Source organism: Anolis carolinensis, chromosome 4 (genome assembly GCF_035594765.1).
Source record: "Anolis carolinensis isolate JA03-04 chromosome 4, rAnoCar3.1.pri, whole genome shotgun sequence".
NCBI classification, from domain to species: domain Eukaryota; kingdom Metazoa; phylum Chordata; class Lepidosauria; order Squamata; family Dactyloidae; genus Anolis; species Anolis carolinensis.
This window is the reverse complement of record NC_085844.1, coordinates 150,529,795-150,549,270: the sequence shown is the minus strand read 5'-3', so window position 1 is coordinate 150,549,270 and position 19,476 is coordinate 150,529,795. Positions and strand designations below refer to the sequence as shown.

Below are 19,476 nucleotides of genomic sequence, written 5' to 3'. Positions count from 1 at the left end.
CTCACTATGACTTAGGACATTATCAAATGAGGCTCTAAAAAAGGCATTGCAATCTATCTCAGAATAGCCACTCATCTTATCACGCCAATCAGTTCTCCAAAAACTAGTGAGCACATTTAGAATTGCCTGTTTATTCATGATTTTAACACCCTCCCCATCAGAATTGTGCAACCCGTAAGTTCAAAATCTCACAAGATTGGAGCTTTGCAATTAAATACTTCCACAAGTTCACAAGCAATGCTTTTAAAAACATTTTCAATAAGGAAATATGCATTTTGCATTCACTATCCTTTCTCTGTTTTATATACTCTACAAAGAACAGGGCTTGCTGAGAAACCTGAACAAGCTTTGCTGTGCCTCCCTGTACTGCAAAACAGATTTTTTTTCAATTAATAAAAAAGAAAGATGATTGAGGCTTTTCCCTGATTTGTGCATTCTACAAGTGAGAGAGCTATTTCTCATTGCCAGACAAGCCCAAATTGAGTTTCCAGCACTTTGATTTTTTAAAAGAACAAAGAAAAGATAGTAAAAAGTACAGAAATGCCTAATCAAGGGGTGGGAGAAGGATTCTGATAATTGCTTAGAAGGGGCTTCACAGTTTTTGATAATGCTAATGCTAATAACAATAATAATAATATCTATCTTGTTTGCTGTGTCATAATAAAATAATAAGTAGTAGTAGTAGTAGTGAATGGAGCAAAAGAGGATAGTTATGGTTTTGCAACCAGAGCTCTTCTCATAAAGGGTGAGACCCCTTCCATACAGCTGTATAAAATCCACATTAAACTGGATTATATGGCAGTGTAGTAGACTCAGATAACCCAGTTCAAAGCAGATATTGTAGATTATCTGCCTTGATATTCTGGGTTATATGGTTATGTGGAAGAGACCAATGTCATAGCTTCTAAAGTCTTCTTCACAGTGCAGAATTAATGCTTCACAGTACATAGTTAATACTGACAGCACATTAATTGTCTTCATTCCATCCTATGGAACCCTAGTATTTGTAGTTTTGTCCAGGACTCAGAATCCTCTGTTATAGAGCTTGACTGCTTCACCAAACTATGAGTCATAGGCCCTTTCCACACAGCTGAATAAAATCCACATTGAACTGGATTATATGCAGTGTGGACTCAGATAGTCCCATTCAAAGCAGATATTGTGAATTATCTGACTTGATATTCTGAGTTATATGGCTGTGTGGAAGGGCCCATAGATTTGATTAGATTGCAGCGACAGCTGTTGAAGTAGCTTCCTAGTGTCACCATCTGTGATGACTCATGGGCCTTGTAGTCCTGTTCCTAGTACTATTGTGACAGACGAAGAGGAAAACATGGGATTTTTGCCGGTTCAGTTAGAGCCGGAGCCTCTCCACCTGGAGGATTTGACCTCAAGAATTCAGCCAAACAGGCCTTGGGCAGAACTCCCCCCCGTTTTCCCGGAGGGACAATTATACTAAGGAAAGGGGAGTCAGAGAGGCTAATCACCAGAGTCTGAGAATCGCTGCCAAACAACTGACTGATTAGGTCTGCTTCCCTTGGGAAATTCTAAGGAGTCATGCATCTGGACAGAGTTGGGTTTCGCTTCTCGTTCTCTAGGGAAAGAGTTCTGTTGGCGGGAAAACGAGACCCAATATAGGTGTTTGTCACAAGGGAAACTTTGCGGAGTCAATTGATCAGCTTGAGGAGAGAGATCGTGTGTGGACTCGTAAACCCTGTTCCCTGCTTCCCGGATCAAGTTTCAAGTCTTGCCTTGTCTCACGTTTTACCACGGACTTTGTTCATGCTTCAAGTTTGCCTCGTTTAAGTCTTGGGTCAAGTCAAGTATCAAGTTTATTTCCAGCCTGGTTGTCAAGCTTCAATGGACTATAAAGACCTTGTTATTTCCCCACACTATTGCTTGGCAAAGTGTGTGTTTCGGTCAAGTGGATTATAACTTTGAACTCTAATATCTTATATTGGACAATACTTTTCTGGACTATATTTGGCCTTATCTGAAAGGTCTGCTTCTGAACTATATTCTACACTTGTTTTTATTGTTTTTATATATTTCATTAATAAAGATATTACATAGAGTCTGGCCTCTGCGCATGGTTATTGGTGTTCTGCAGCCTGGGTCCTGACACCATCCTGTAGTGTGAAAGAGATCTTAGTCTACATGAATAAGATTGCACTATGAAAGATCTACCGCATCTCATTCTAAATTTGCAGTTTAAGCCTCACCAAATGAACTGAAAGAAGCTTTTTGCATGCTCCTTGATTGCATATGTATATTTTCAAACTTTAATCAGTTTCTTTCATTTGATGCAAATGAGAGGGGAATCTAAGAGATTTACGTTAGTGGGAACTGGCTACATATTAATACACTGCTTTCAAGATGATTTCATCTTGAAAGCACCATTTTTCTTAAGAAAGCTGTTTTTTTTCCCACCAGGCACTGTTTCCCAAGATATTTTACTGAGATGGAATAGGATACCCATGCTACAGCCTAACTGAAAGTGGATAGTATCCAAAAGCATACATGTTACTTTGGCGCATGAAATAGAAAATATCCCAAAATACAATAATAATAAGCAATGATTTGCCGTCCTTTCATTACACCCCAGATGTGATGCCTGAGGTTGTTTTTGGACTCTAACCGTCTTGTTTCTCACCAGTCTTCCTATTATGATTTCCTTTTATTTTAAAATGACAGGTCTTTTTTTTGGGGGGGGGGGGGTGAGTTAATGTTGCTGTTTTTGTTAATATTGTTTGCTTGCTGGATAGAAACATTTTGAAATTATCATTCTTCCAACTGTTGTAAAAACAGTGAAAGACATGCTGTTGGTACTCCATATTTGCAAATTTGACTTTTGTGGATTCACAGATTTGATTAAAATGTTCTCTCGAGGAATCTCTTGGTCCTCCTGTGCAACACTATGGTCAACAGTTATGCTGGAGGAGCTACAGTTTCATTGAGAGAAAACCTTTCCAGGATTCTCTAACTTCTTCAGTGTGATTTTATGAGCAGCTTCCAGCAAACACTGACCATGAAATCATACTGGAGGAACTAGATGTCCATAATAGAAAACTAGCAAAATATTCATGGTTTTTTTTCGCTTTTGCAGTGGTCCTGTATCCCTAGCCCCAGTGAATATGGGTACAGACTGTAGTACAGTGAGCACAAGCATGACATAAAACAAAAGAAAGCAACCAATAAAACAGTTGAAACTGGCCAATTATAATAACTCAGCAAACAAAGAACTTTGAGAAAGTGCCAAAGTAGTTATACATTTGGCATCAGTTGCAAAGAAGGGTAGTCCAAAATTTGGGTGCTACAAATAAGAAGGATTTCTCTCATTGTAGTACATTGTTCACATGTGTATTAGAAGAAGTGCTCTTCCTGATGACCTTTTGTCACAGCCATTTATCTGATACACAACAAGATTAGTACATAGTAAACAAGATCACTATGCTGGCTTTTGTATTGAATCACACTTTGGACATTTCCCAAGTGTCTAGGACTATGTGATGTATCAGTGAATAATGTGTGCAGATCTGAGTAGGGTGGCCTTTTGCAGCTGACAGATGGTAATTTTGTCAGCACCAATTATTTTCAAGTGCTGGTCAAGCTCTTTAGGCACCGTACCCTGTGTGCTGATCACCACTGGTACCACCTTTACTGGCTTGTGCCAGAGTCTTTGCCGTTCGAATTCTTGTATTGTGAAAGTGTGTAAACACACACATTATACACACATATATAGCATTTTATGCCTCTTTACCAGCCTGCTTTAAATTAGACAGGAAGTGACATTCTGACATTGCCCAATATTATGAAGAGAGTTAATTACTCACCGAAACATACACAGCTGCAAAGGCTGCCAGAGTGGCGTGTTGTGAAGGGAATGACTTTCTGTAAAGGAAGGACACTCAAATTAAATTTCTCACTTAAATAGACATTCTGCTAGGGAAGGTTTAAAAATAACACTGGGTGGCCGGGTACAGAAATCATATTAAACTTACAAGATATAATCAGGGAAATGTTTATCACATTACGGAGTTGTTAAAAATTCCCCTTTTGGTATTTTAGAAAGAGTGGCTGCAATTTCACATTTACAAATAACACATATTAACATTACTTAAACTGCTCAAAGTCAAATGATCTGAACTTTGGGGGGGGGGTAAGGAATAAAATTATGAAGTTACATAAAATAAATAATATTGCACAATACTCTAGGAACAGATGACTACGGATGCAAGGGCTAGGATATTGTATTTTGATTACTGCAGAATCCAGATTTATGTAACAGAATGTGCAGTAGCATTAGCCAAAGTCCGTATAGTGTATTGTTTGAATGTTGGACTAGTACTCTGAGGCTGGATCTACACTGTCCTATGTCCCAGGATCTGATACCAAATTATTTGCTTTGGACTGGATTATCTGAGTCTCCAGTACATTATAATCTGGGATAAGCAGATAATCTGGGATCAGATCCTTGGATATAGGGCAATGGAGAAGGGGCCTCAGAGGCCAGAGTTGAAATCCACCTTCAGCCAGTTGGTGACTGTGGGCAAGCCGCACTTTTAGTCTAAGAATGAAGCAATGGCAAATCTCTTCTGAATAAATCTTATTAAGAAAACATTATGAATGATAGGACTGCCATAGTTGAGAATCAATTCAAAAACATATCACACAGTTTAGTATCCCAGTTCATTATATGTGCATTACAATATGGTTAGACCTCAACATTTTAGGGTTTAGCTTTTTCAGATTTGATCATTCATGTATTTGATTAACATGTTCTACTGGAAATTGAATATAGTGTTGCCCTGAAGGACCTCGCATGCAGACATAGCTGGATCCTGGGAGGAACTCCGATATTAAATCCCAGTTCCTCCTGGGATTTAGTCCACACCTTCAACCTAAACCCCGTGCTTTCCCTGGGGGTTAGCTATATACCCTCCTGGGTCAACCAGAGGTTGACTCATGAGAGCATTGAGCCAAGTCCCCACCCCTTCCCCATTTCCTCCCCCTCCAAAAAAAACCTGACTGGAGGCACCTGCCAGTAGTGCAGGGCAGGTCCCTCTGGAGAGATCTTCTCACAAGCAAAAATGATGCACCAGGAGGTGGGGAGGCTGCCGGTAGGCCCCTCAGGTAAGGTTTTTGGGGAAAATGGGGGGTTGAGAGGGGAGGGGGTGGGTGCCATCCCACTCCTTTGGGCTCTTTGAGCCAAAGAACTGGGACTGCAGAAGCAGTCGATCCCCACAGGATCCTGACTTGGAAAGATCCTCACCTGGAAATCCAATTTTTATTTATTTATTTATTTACTATATTTATACCCTACTCTTACATACATACAAATAATAAATATAACATTTCAAATTATAAAACAGTTAAAACACATAAATGCAATAAAACAGATTAAAAACATAGTTTCCCAATCACGCCCCCCCCCCCCCCCACAGGCCAAACATAAGCCTGCTAGTAAAAGTGGTCTTATGCGTTATTACCATGGGGTAAGGCGATATAAAGTGCTAGTGTAAAAGGTAAGCCCAGGGCTGAGCAGGCAGCAAAGCTGGGTGGCAAATACTCAGGCACTGCCATCCCTCTTCTCCTGACTGCCTGAGCCTGGGGATGAGCAATTGCTATGGAAACAGACATGGGGATCATGGAAGGTAATACCGGCAGTCTGTTTCCAAAGGCCCCATTCCCCCAAAGATCTGGACCTTCACCGAAAGACCAGATATTTAGAGGTATTTTTTAAACCTGGATTAAACAGAGTAAATTTGGTTTACTCCCGTTTTTAGTGGATTAGCCTGAAACGTCATCTGGACGTCTCAGGGTAATCCATTTCCCAGCCCACATTTTAGGGCTGTGTAGGTGGGGCCGTAATAGTCACAGGACTGGCAGACAGTTTGCAAGGTGCTTAGTTTGTAACTTTATTCCTCTTGGTGGTGGTGGTGGGGGGAGTGCTTTCCAAGTTTCAACTCTTAAAATAAAAGTTTGATATTTCATTTTTCTTTTTAAATGCATGCAGAAAGGTAATAGTTATAAAGAAAAGTTCCTAAGAAAAAAGACTTTAAAAACTACTACATGACTACTAAGGAAATAAGGTACTTCAACAATGTATGGCATATGCAAAAGCAGCAGAATATATCCTGACCTTTATATGAGGGAATATACATAGAAAATAGATGGCAACATAACATACATTGTATGCTCCCTTAGAATGTCAAGGCAGTCTTAAAGGCAGATGGGATTCTATGTAGCTCTGGGAATTATATACATATAATTCTAAGGAACAGAGGCCAAGACATATTTCTAGTGTTATTCCCTAGTCTTCCTTGAATAATTCATTAAATACAGGGCCTGTTCTTGGTGGGTCCTCTCATCTGAACATATATTTACAACGCATTATGTTTCTATGTGGCCATGAGTCCTGTTGAAGCAATCCAGAATGTTAATGAACTTTCAGACAGGCACAATCTGCTTTGTAAATACTGTGTATACTCGAGTATAAGCCTAATTTTTCAGCCCTTTTTTAGGGCTGAAAAAGCTCCCCTCGGCTTATACTCAAGTGATGGTCCTGGCTGGCTTCTATTCAGGTCGGCTTATACTTGAGTATATAGGTATTCAGAGTTGGACAGTCTTATCTTATTAAAGTCTTATTATTATCTTAAATTACAGTTTTATATAAATATTCAAAAACATTTAACCTACTGCTGCCTCAAATAATGCAATTTTATTAATATCTATTTTTATTTTTGAATTTGACTCATAGCTGCTGCATTTCCCATCCTCGTCTTATACTCGAGTCAATAAGTTTTCCCAGTTTTTGTGGTAAAATTAGGTGCCTCGGCTTATATTCGGGTCGGCTTATACTCGAGTATATACGGTACCTTTCTCAGTTGTCTACAGACTGGGGGATTGCATGATAGCAAGAAAAAACTATACAATTAATTGCTTACACTAATTATCTGCAAAAAAGCAATGGGGATTCTAATGAAATGTTTTGTTGAGGAAAGAGAATTTGCTATTTTCCGTGATCCATATTGTCAATGAGAGAGGGATAATTTTGCTCCTCTCTTGCTCCTCCCCCCACAGTCTTGCCAACTGTAGCTTGTTTACTCTGTATCATTATGGAGGAATTAATCATTTTGTGTTCAATCATTTTGTGCTGGTTCTTATGAGCTAACATGCCATTGCCTCTGCTCAGCTGGCCTTCTTGCATGTGTCACCCAGCTGGCAGTGTCTTCACTAGGCCAGAGGAAGCTGGTGATACTGGAATGGTATGGTGGGGGTTGGGAGATAATCCATCCTTACTTTTTACATCAGCTCTTCAGATTTTAATGGCAGTTCCGCCTCTGATGCTCCAGATTGTATAGGAACTAGCCATATGCTAAACCTACACTGAGAATTGAGGTTCAGAACTGCAATGTCTCTAATACAATCTGCAGTAGCTATGGTGCAACCGCTGTTGAAAGGAAAGAGCTGGCATTAAAGCCAGTGGTGGATTACTTTGCAGTTCCAGAGTTACCAGCTCCCTCACCATTAGGCTAGAGAAGAGGGGAGAAGTTGTGCTACTCCATCACCTCTGCTGAGAGACTTTCTTAAGCCTATTCCTTCTCACGACTTATCCAGTTTTCTTGTATGCCATCATTTTTAAGACTTGAGATTTGCAACTCTATTACTATTTTACAAGACAGAAATAAAAAATACAACACAACCCCCATATCCACATTCCAAGAACACTATAGATGGATACCTGAAACTATGGATAATAACAAACCCTATAATTGAGTAGAACCATATATTTGTACTGGAGGACCCAGGGCCCTTTCACACAGCCATATAATATCAAGGCAAATAATCCACAATATCTGATTTAAACTAGGTTATCTGAGTCCACACTGCCATATAATCCAGTTCAATGTGGATTTTATACAGCTGGGTGGAAGGGGCTTTAGAAATATCCATAACCACTTACAGGGGGGATTTTTTTTGGGGGGGGGGGTTGGTAAGTGGTCATTGAATCCACACACACACACACACACACACACACATAAAAACAGAATTTATAGTGCATAACACCCCCTACTGTTTTGAACAATACACATTTGTAGGTTTCAATAAAATTAGATGGCAACACATTCCCAATTCTTAAAGAGCTAATAAATATACTCTTTTAAATGTATCAGTTTCTAGCCAACCTTCCATCGTTGATGATCATGGGATCGGGTCCTGAGCAAATATCGTCCACAATGTAAGAATTTTCTGAGCAAGATACATTGAGGGATGTATAGTTAGGCTTGCATACAGTTAGGAAATATGGTGTTTGATACCCCGTCGACAGCTGTATAATATCAGTGATGAGAGCAGTGGCACAAAGGCCAAATACATGGACACCTAGAGAAAAAGGAGAAGAAACTCTTACATCTTTGGCACAATTTTTGTCCAGCAGTGAGAAACTGATGGCTTGTGGCTCAAATCTGTCTTTCTAGCTGCACAATAGGAAAGACTTTTCAGTTGCCCTGTCACTTGTTAAATAATAGTTCAATTTACAGCAGACAATGTTCTATGTTTCAGTGTTAACTTACTTTTGAGCTCTCCTGTCAGCTCTCCACAGGAGTGAAATTTTGTCTGTTAGAAAAGTCAGCTTTATAATCAGGGCTGGTCATACCATTAAACAGAGTAACATGAGAAAGGTACACCTTTGATAGCAGATACAGTTTTGGAGAAGAGAACTTTGTCCTAAGCTGTATACACTAGTAATTTATCAAATGGTTGCTCTTATGTCAAGTGGCCATTGAATCATTGGTAGGGCAATTTTCCCAAGCATTAGGAAAATTCAACCAAAAAGCACTATGTGGAAATGTCCTTCAGGGACTGGACTACTTTGTGCTACAGGAATAGTCACATCGTTGAATAATCAAGTCTTCCTAAAGACAAGGAAAACTTGTCCAGACATATGATGTCTGCAGAGATTATGTAAGGACAAAACATCGTGTTTCAATCTGCTAGCTTTCCTGTTACTTCCTTTTCTTTTTCTGTCTGTTGGATTATCAACCATATGATTAGGATCTTTGAATCTCTGCATATCACTTGGAAAATGGTTGAAATTTCATAAGTGAATCATCATCACCACGACTATCTACCATTTTAAAAATAGCAAACACATCTTAACATGTTCTGAGACTATTTTTAAAAACCTTTTAAATCTTCTCATGGGAGCCCTTGGTGGTGCAGCAGATTAAACTGCTGAGCTGCTGAACTTGCTGATCAAAAGTCAGCGGTTCGAATCCAGGGAGTGAGGTGAACTCCTGCTGTTAGCCCCAGCTTCTACTAACCTAGCAGTTCGAAAACATGCAAATGTGAGTAGATCCCACTCTGGTGGGAAGGTAATGGGGCTCCATGCAGTCATGCCAGCCACATGATCTTGGAGTTGTCTACGAACAACGCCGGCTCTTCAGCTTAGAAATTGAGATGAGCACCAACCCCCAGAGTTGGACATGACTAGACTTAATGTCAAGGGGAAACCTTTACCTTAATCTTCCCGTGGCCATAAGGAAAATGATGCTGGAAACATGGACATTCATGATAGCTTCTGTCTGCATAGTGTCTAATGTGAATTGTTGATAGGACTAGAGAGATCAGTTGCCACAGGGAGACAATTTAGGAAGGCACCTTCACAGTTTCTATCTTTTTAGGTCTGAAGCTGAAATAATAAGTACATCCATCCAAGTTCTAAAATAGCATGTCTAAAGAAAGCACCAACACCAGGAATCTTCATCAAAACATAGTTGGCAAGACTTACCAACAAAACGGACAGCTCTCCTGAGGAAAGAGTTGAAGTTACAGCCCCCTGCATTGATATTGGCTTCAGCGCTGATACCGCTCCGGCGTTTTGAAAGGCAGCAGTATAGAATGCCTTCACCCACCATGATCTACAATAGAAACGCAAGGGGCAAGATAATTGTAACAATTATTTGACAAAGCCAAATTTTGATTCATATTGAAAGGACCTTAATCAAAAAGTACACCCCACAATTTGCCAGTTTGTCTTTTGCAGATTTGATTAAAATTATACCTGTTAGGTACCTTTAGATCTTCTAGTGTGATTCTAGTGAAAACTAGAGGGCCCAAATATTCCTAGAAAGAGATTCTCACAGGTAAAATTGATATTTTTATTTGTCATTTTCCCACTTTTGCAGGGGTCATGCCCACCTAAGCCATTAAATGTGGAAAGCTGACTGTATGCATTGTTAACATGATTTCATAGAAAGGTGTTGATTCTACTTTCCTGAATGTGGGCACAGAAAATGGTAGCATAAGATGTGCTGTTTTCCTTATCATGAAAACATACTACTTGTCAGAGAGATATATTTGCCCATTTGTAGACTGAAAAGCAGATTGAAAACATTTTTTTTAAAAAAATAGACATAAATGACAAATATAGCAAACATTTTCAAAGTGTTGAAGCGGTGCTTGCACCTGCATGCACACATACACTCTTTCTTTGTAAAAAAAAAACCCCAAAACATTTGGAAGAATGCACCAGCAAGTATAAGGTTAAAAACAAGTTTGATAATTGTGGGATGATTTTAATCCATATTACAGTTCGCATGATTTCTTAGTGGATAATATGGCTAGGACTTCTGGAAGCTGAAGTTAAAAACTCAAGAATCAGAACAGTAAATAAAAAGCAATACTCTAAAAACAGAGGATTTTCAGACATGAATCAACCTAGGGCAGTTAACGACTCTAAACAAAGGATGCCCCAGAGGCAGGAAGAAGACAGCAGATAAGCTTTTCAATGCTAATTAAAGTGATTAACTACACACATTCACACTGACCTCTCTCACCCTAGACTTTCCACAGATATATATTTACCTCTTTGCTTAGTTTTCTCCATACCTCACAACCTCTGAGGATGCCTGCCATAGATGTGGGTGAAACGTCAGGAGAGAATGCTTCTGGAACATGGCCACACAGCCCGAAAGACACACAACAACCCTGTGATCCTGGCCATGAAAGCCTTCAACAACACATTGAAGTTAAAAACTTCAAGAGGGCCCCAGGTTTACCATACCTCCAAGCCAGTGCTTCAAATTTTGAAAAGTTTTTAAACATTATAATCAAACCAACACTCCCTCCATTGGTTTGGCTTCAATGAGTATTAAAATTGCCTGTTTGGGATGACTTTCAACATTAGTTGTAAACATTTCCTATATGTATTTTTGTGTGGTACTGCGTTTTTCTTTCTTTTTAATCTTCTCAGTCTCACTTGCACTCAGTATCATTCAATTTGATTGGCTATTGCAATTGGCCTGCTGTTGGGGATATCACAGTGCCATATCCAGCATGATCACTTATGCCCATTAAAAACAAAATAAGAAATCATGAGGGCTGTAACGTCAAGCAGCAGAAGCAGCAAGGAAGGGAACAGAAAGGGCCTTGATGACACTGGAATAATGCAAAGGTTCGAAGAGTTAGGGATGGAATCAATATTCATAATTATGCAGTTGCTGCAGTCAGTGGAGATCTATCATGTTTCTCAGGAAGCAGCTGACTAATGGGCCCACCTCACTCCTGTTAGTCATATCCAGTGCAACAGGCAGAAACATTACTACTACTACTACTACTACTTCTACCACTATGTGTTAGAGATTGCTTGAATGAGTGAATCATCTGCCAGCAATTTCCCAATTGATAGGGGAACAGACCCCAGTTGATCACAGTGACTGCCTTCTACTAAGTGGGAACTGATAGACTAAATGAGGGACTATGTAGACATAAGTCTCAAGTGAGTAACTCTAGGTTACACATTCATAACCTGTGATATTATTTCAGTCTCTCTTGAGAAAATTGGCTTGGAAGAACAACAAATCTGTAATAATCTTTCACATTTCTCCTATTTGAAAAAAGGTGCAGGACTAGGACTAATTCTGTAAAAAAAGAATTTTGTGAAAAACAATTCTGTGCAGAAAATGAAAACAAGTTAGACTTTAGCTGGGACTAACAATTGGTTTGATGTCTTAGGTTTTCCTACAGGAGTTGGCTATTTGTTTGAATTCTTCTTTGGTGATTTCTCCCCTTTTCCACTTCTTGTGCATGTCTCTTTTGAGTCTTAGCCCAGTTAGAAGTTCTTTGGACATCCATTCCGGCTTCTTTGCACTTGTCTTATTTTTTCTCTTTGTTGGCATTGTTCACAACTGCACCTTGAGTATTTCACTCTTGAAAAACTACCATCCATCCTTAACTCCCTTGTCTTTTAGTATTGGCATCCTCAGAATGCCAGTCAGTATTTCTTTCATTTTTTGGAAGTCTGCTGTCTTAAAGTCCAGAATGCGGGTTTGACTTGTGTTAGTTTTGGCCTTCCTTTGTATTGCAAACTGCTGGAGCACATGGTCAATTGCCCCTAAGGATCTGACCACTTCAACTACATGGATCAGATCATCCGTGTTTGCTAGGATGAGATCGAGAATAGCTGATTCCCTTGTTGATGATACTAATTACCCAATATTTTAAATATAAAGCTGTATAAGTGGAAAATTTGCTTTTTAATTTTGTAATAAAATTAGAATTGCAGGAACAATTAAAAAATTGCTGATACACTAGGCCTCCTGGTATCCAAGTAACCAAGATTACAGTGGACTGACATCATTGCTACACCAAAATCCTCCTCTGCACTGCATTGTGTATCTTAATGGATTTTTCTTATTCCCCCTAAAGCAAAAAGAGGGCAGTGAAGGTTGTATAATTCCATGAGAACTGAAATGTTAAGGAGGACTTAGAGGATTTTACAAGCTAAGAGCAACAAGCTAAGAGACAAAAATAGCCTCTAACAATATAATATGCCTCAATGTAGCCATTATGATGATATGAATTTGATCAAGAGGAACTGGAGGAAACCTGAATAAAGGTGGTTGCTTTTGCTTATTCTCTGTTGGTTCATGTTATTTTTCTCCAAGTTCCTACTTAGGAGACATACTTGTTTTCAGAAAAGTGATGCGGGAAACAAATTGCATTTCAGCACATTTGCATTCTGAACTTCACTGCTCAGGGAACAATCAGAAGAACACTGAAGAGCACCAAAAATAGGATTTACAATTTTTTAATGCAAAAAACTCTACTCAGTGTCTCATGGGGCCAAAACATGGAATATTACTTTTAAATGATTTGATGTTCCTGGTTATTTATTTCATCTCCAGATCTAACCATTAGTCATTAGTTTACACTTAAAGAACAACATTATGCTTTTAATGCAATGTATTTTTATATTTAAAAACATGACTGGGATCCTGTTCAGTAATTACAACATAGGACTTCATCACACTCACTGAACTCTGTGTTTCTACACACTTTAGAAACAGATACCAATGGAGCCCATCACACAACATAAAATATCTTTCACAATTTTTAGATACTTGGTCTATACATAAAAGGTACTGATACTTAGATATGCACAAAAAGACATACAACCTCATGGAATCTGGTGATCAGTTCTTCTAGAGTAGATCCATTAATCAGTTGTGTAACTGTAAATCTACACACATACAAGTCCAATTGTTTCAATGACTCTATTCGACTTGGGAATATCAGTAAGATGTAGGCCCATGTGCAATGGTTGTATATCTGTTTCACAATGGTTCCAAAAGCACAACCACTTGTCCAAGAAGGGAGAGTGGCCAGGCCAGCTAGGGAATTCTAGGGCATGTAGTCTCCAAAATAATGTCACTATTACAACATTATGATAACATTGATAACATCTGGAATATACATTCACACATATCTGTGCACTGATTTTGTAATTCTTATCATTTAAAGCTGGAATGATTTAATATATGTTTGCACATGCATAACTTACTAAATTTGGAGGATCTGTTAACCTTTAAAATTTAACTGTACAATATACTTGCAGTTAGCTTAGAGGTTAATGTAAATATTGATACTGAAAATATTATTTAATGATTTTTGAAGATGTTAAGTGATATGAAACATGAATGCATATTTTAAATGAATGGAATGCAGAGTATGCAGAAGTGCATTTATCAAGGCCTTCTGCTGATCCATTGGACCTATTTTACTATTTGAGGATTTCACAGGATTCCCCCTTATAGCCCTATGAAACAGCACAAATGATTCAATTCCAATCCATTTGCACCTCCCATTTTGTTTAAATAGAATACATAGCAAGGGTCTATGAGTGGAGGTCAGACAATCTATGACTCACCGTAATGGCTGGTGCAGCAAAAGCCAGACTAAGTAACATCAAGAAAGGAACAGCCTCTTGGGAAGGTTCAATGTATGGCATACTCAAACTCCTGTCATAGCAGCTGAATCCAGAATGAACTGGCTTGAAGACATCTGTCAGCTCAAGGAAATAGAGGCTAACAACAGAAGATGCCAGTATAGGTAACTGGAAAAGAAAGATGAAAAGGAATTGTCAAGAGCAAAGCATATACTTTGTCTCGATCCACAGAATAACACAAATATTTGATCCTGAACTCTATTATTAGTCCCAACTAGAAGAGACCTGTCGGGTCAACAGAAATTTACCTACATGTTGACCCACTGTTCTTCAATTGATCTAACCAGTCTGTCCTTGTAACCAATTCCAATAAGATTAAACTCTTTGAATCTTTTCAAAATCCATTGGCTAATATATACATTTCAGCATCAATAGAAAGAAGCAGCATAAAGATACACAAGCAATGAAAAATCATAGCATTATAACATTTTAGCTATTGGATTTTGTGAGAATTCTTTGCATAATTTTCTATGCCTAGATATAATCTTTTTTTCAAATATAAAATTATGAAAATGTAATCAGAGGCTTAAAAATTAATTAACAAGTATAAAAATAAACTTGACCAAGATTTCTAATTAAGCAATAATTTTTTAATTAAATAAATTGAATCTGAAACTTGATGTGGAGGCTCACTTGAAAAATAGATTTTTTAACATAACTTGGCATCCATTCTTTATTTTGATTCAAATAGAGAACATCACAAGTTAATGAAAAATATTTTTCCTTGTTTATATGGCCTAGCAAATACTACATGCTGTTAGCTATAAAATGGAGGCATGATCAACAAATATTTGGATATTTTCAGAAAACCTCCAGTGATTATTCAACATGTGCAGAGGAGAGCTTCTCAGAGGAAAAACTGTTCCAGCTATACTAAAAATAATATAAGTAGCTCCATTCCACTGTGGCTTCATATTGAAATGAATATAGTAACACTTGATATATAGAGTACTATAGTTACAGATTGAGTATCCTTGACCAAATGCTTGGGAATAAAAGTATGTTGGATCCTCTCCCCCCATCTTTGGAAAAGCTATGCAGAATGAGATGTCTTGGCTGTGAGCTGTTGTGAGCGTGACACCCGCACCTACCTTTTCCTTGATGGTCTGGTTGTCTTGAGTACTAACTGGTGTTCCCCAGGCTCAGGTGGGATGGCAGTGCCCTGTTGTCCCCTACTCCCATGTTGTGGCTGCTGCCATCAAGACACCGCCACCAACCTACTTGTGGGCACTGTGACTGCCATCTGGGAGGGGAGGGGACAGTAAGGTAGTCTTCACTTCTATCCCAGCTGTCTCAGTAAGCGGGTACACTTGGGGACATCAGAAGGTAGATGGGGTGTCACGGCTGATTACAGCCATGGCATGTGGGGAGATGGGTGTGTTCCTGTAGGGTGGCTGTCCAGCAGTGCTGAACTGTGTTGTAACTTCCTGCGACTTCCGAGATAGCTCAAGCAGTCTTAATTGGACCACCGTGCAGGGCCAATCTGGCATTTGGAGCACCAATTCAGTCTGCATTTTTGGCCTGTGTAGCAGTCCTTCTGTTTCTTTAGATCTACAGCTTTTCTAGTTTGCACATCCACTGACAAATGGAAAGCACCTCTTCTCCCTGACCCCTTTTCTGACTGACAACACCTGGGTTTTGAAATAAGAGCTTGGAGAGACAGGAAAGACTGAAAAGGTTTATGCTGGGTAGATAAAGTAAGGTAAGGTAAATCCGGTACTCTGAAAGTGGAACTATTTCTGCCCTTAGCGGAATATGTCTCAGGTTTTCTGGGATCACAAAACCATAGCTCAAAGCATACACACCCAGTTCAAAGTGATGGAATACCAATATAAACACACATATATGGATGGCCTTGATTTTAAAGCATGTTTGATCAACATGAGTTGATTGATATAACGTATTAACTCGAACCTAATACTCACCTTTTAAAGCTAAATTACCTCCCCAAAATTAGATTGCGCATTAGATTCGCATTATGTGGTAATCTTATTGCTGAGCCAAAGTAAAAGGGGAAGCTACTTCAGGAGCATCTGGAGCTCCTATGTGAGGGACGTCATTTCTAATTTAATTGCCATGGCTCAATGCTATGTATTCCTAGGATTTGTACTTTGGTGAGGCATCAGCATTCTTCGTCACAGAAAGTTCAAGGCCTTGTAAATACAGTATGATTTCATACGATTGAACCAGAGCAATTGAAGTTAATTCACTCTACAGCATAGATGCATGCCAAGATTTTCTCTGTCATTGGGGAAAGCTTTGGTGATCTAATACTTTCATTTTTTCAGAAGAAATTATAAGTATGCAGCCATTGTAATGTGCACCTATTTTGTCCAAATTTCAAAGAGTGTACCCTTTTTTGGTTTCAGGGTTTTGAAATTTGAGGTCTGCATTAAATTTGATGGTGCATTAGACTTGAATAAATATAGATTTTATACTTCAAAAATGTATGGAAGATTGTAATCTATAATAATGATTTAGATTTTATGTGGCACTGGTAGTTAGGAATTCCCCATGCCAATGTAGGACTTTATTTCCTCCTGTTTTTTTTAAGTATTCTTTATTGATTCCACTTTGAAATGTATATATCATTGCCAAAATGAAAATTGGAGAGCATTCTTGTTCCTTGAATGGTTGTGTTGAAAAGGAAATTTCAGCAGGTGTTGTTTGTTGTATGACAAGCAACACCTGCTGAAATTCCCTCTTCTGCAGGAAAAGTACAAGAATCATCTTCAGTTTTCACTCTGGCAACCGTAATTACAACACCCATGTATGCTTAAAATTCAGTTCCTATAGCTTGAGGATCCATTGCATATCACAAGTGGTCACACAATTCCCTTATCCTCTTCTTCTGAAAACCTGTCCCTTCAACCAGTTTTTGAACTGTAATAGGAATAGCTGTTCCTATTACAGTTCAAAAACTGGTTGAAGGGACAGGTTTTCTGCAAATATGGAAAATAGCTGTTTTCTGCAAAATGGGATTTGTACAGGTTCATATGGGAATACAGGGCTGGAATACTGTTAGTTAGTGCTAAGTAGAGTAGGCCAATTGAATCAGTTGCTGAATGGCAAGTGACTAGACTGGTAAATCTAAGTCACTTCAATCTGCACTAATAATAAGATTTCAGAAATTCCCCCCTTCCCGTAAAGTCTCTATATGCACTACAGTATTTGTGTAGATCTCTTGACATCATTGGCATGAAAATGTGCATTGGTATGTGCAGGAAACCTGAAAAAGAACTGGCATTTGGAGATCCAGGGCCCTTCCACACAGCCATATAACCCAGAATATCAAGGCAGAAAATCCCACAATATCTTCTTTGAACTGGGATATCTGAGTCCACACTGCCATATATTCCAGTTCAAAGCAGATAATCTGGGATTTTATTCAGTTCTGTGGAAGGGGCCCATATGTGAGGCAAACATAGCAGGTCTATCCCACTGTGCTCCCCCACAGCTACAATAATTTTGCATTTAAAAAAAAATGATGACTCATGACACGGTGGTTGTCTTAGCAAAACAGCTTTGTAATGCTAAAGGGTTTTGATGTGTGTAGGCAGGTTTTGTTGAATGTAGAATGCAACTCGATGAGTCACTTCACATCTGTTCCCACATGACATTTCCCAAAGCTTGGAAAACTTCATTTTTTATGTGAACTCCCAGAATCTTCCAACTAGCATGGCTTAGTAACCATCAACAAGAACTTTAGCTAAAACGCGCCAATATTTTGGGTGGTATCCTTTTGCCTTTGGCCCTAACCAACACTGAGATGAAACCTTTGAGAACTCCTTTGAACATTATTTTGGCCCTCTGGCTGAAATAGGTTCTCCAACTTTGACCAACTCACATGAAGCACAAATTCCACAAACACCACTTCCCTTCCCTTGCTGTGGTAGAAAAAAAAACCCAGCAACCAAATGGACTCTTAATAACTTGCTCCCTTTTCATTATGTTGAATATCATGAAAGATTTCAAGATGTCTGGATGTGCCCAACACAGAAGTCTTGCCCTTCACAATGCTCATGCTGATGATTCCTCTCACAATATTTGTTGTTAAGTGTCTTCAAGTCCACCTTGTAAAAAATGCCCTTTTCGTACTGCTTTGGAGTGTGTGTGTAAGTGAAATCATGGATATTGCATCAGTGGATAAGGGGGTCATATTGAACTAGATTGTATCAGTATTTGTGTGGGGAGCTAGAGTGATGCAAAGCAGAAATGCCTTTTTCTGATTTCAAATGTGAATTTTAATAACAGGCAGCTACAAGCTGCAATGTATCCCTGTGTATACGAAGGACTTTGTATTTACTAGACCTGATAAAAACTGCTTTTCATGGCTTTATTCTAAAGTATAAAATAAATATTTTAAAAATAGCTGAAGAAAAAGTAAATGTATGTTCAACAGCCTAAAACTTACAAGTGGCTATTTGTAATTATGAATATTTATTGGGTCCGCTACTTTGGGCAGCCAGGGTTATGCAATTACAAGAATTAACTTCAAACACCTTGAGCATGTCAGACATAATTAGACGGGGTAATGTGCACTGCATTAATTGCAAAGCAGAAATGCCTTTTTCTGGTTTCAAATTGGAATTTTAAGGAGAGGCATCTACAAGCCAGTCAAGTGAGCTAATATTAGCTGGTTGGGGGAGAAATGGTTTCAACAACTAATCCTTGTTCCTCTCTGAAATTTATAGCTGAGGTCCCTTTCACACAGCTGAATAAAATCTCACATTATCAGCTTTGAACTGAAATACATGGCAGTGTGGACCTAGATAACCTAATTCAAAACAGATATTGTGGGATTTTCTGCCTTGATATTCTGGGTTATATGGCTGTGTGAAAGGGCCCTGAGAAATAAATAAAAGTTTGGTCCAGTGAGATCATGGGAAAGGCATCAATTGTATTCTCAATACACATGATGGAAATCCTTTTCTGGGTGTAGGTCTCATACTGGGCCTTACTAGCAAACAGATGTATTTTAAAATGATCAGTACAGTTAATAGGCTTTCTTTGCCCTCAGAATTGTCGCTGTTCTTTTTAGCTTTATACACAAGTGGGAGTACATATGGGGCAAGACTCATTATGCAAGGCATTAGGAATCATAATTAAAAATAAAGAATTCCCATATGGAAACCCTTAAAAATCAGGGAGCAATTATGCTTCCTTGGAGAACCACCAGGGACTGT

At 38.8% G+C, this 19,476-nt stretch overlaps 1 protein-coding gene across 1 annotated transcript in view; it reads right to left on the bottom strand.

The window, feature by feature from the left end:
- The window catches only part of plppr4 (phospholipid phosphatase related 4), a 59,052-nt gene that overhangs the window by 9,490 nt on the left and 30,086 nt on the right, over window positions 1-19,476 (bottom strand). The window contains exons 2-5 of the mRNA XM_062977982.1: window positions 14,213-14,398; window positions 9,794-9,923; window positions 8,190-8,385; window positions 3,834-3,891 (exon numbers count right to left, since the gene is read on the bottom strand). Of these exons, the coding sequence (XP_062834052.1) occupies window positions 3,834-3,891; window positions 8,190-8,385; window positions 9,794-9,923; window positions 14,213-14,398 (570 nt within the window). The remainder of the gene's footprint in view (window positions 1-3,833; window positions 3,892-8,189; window positions 8,386-9,793; window positions 9,924-14,212; window positions 14,399-19,476) is intronic.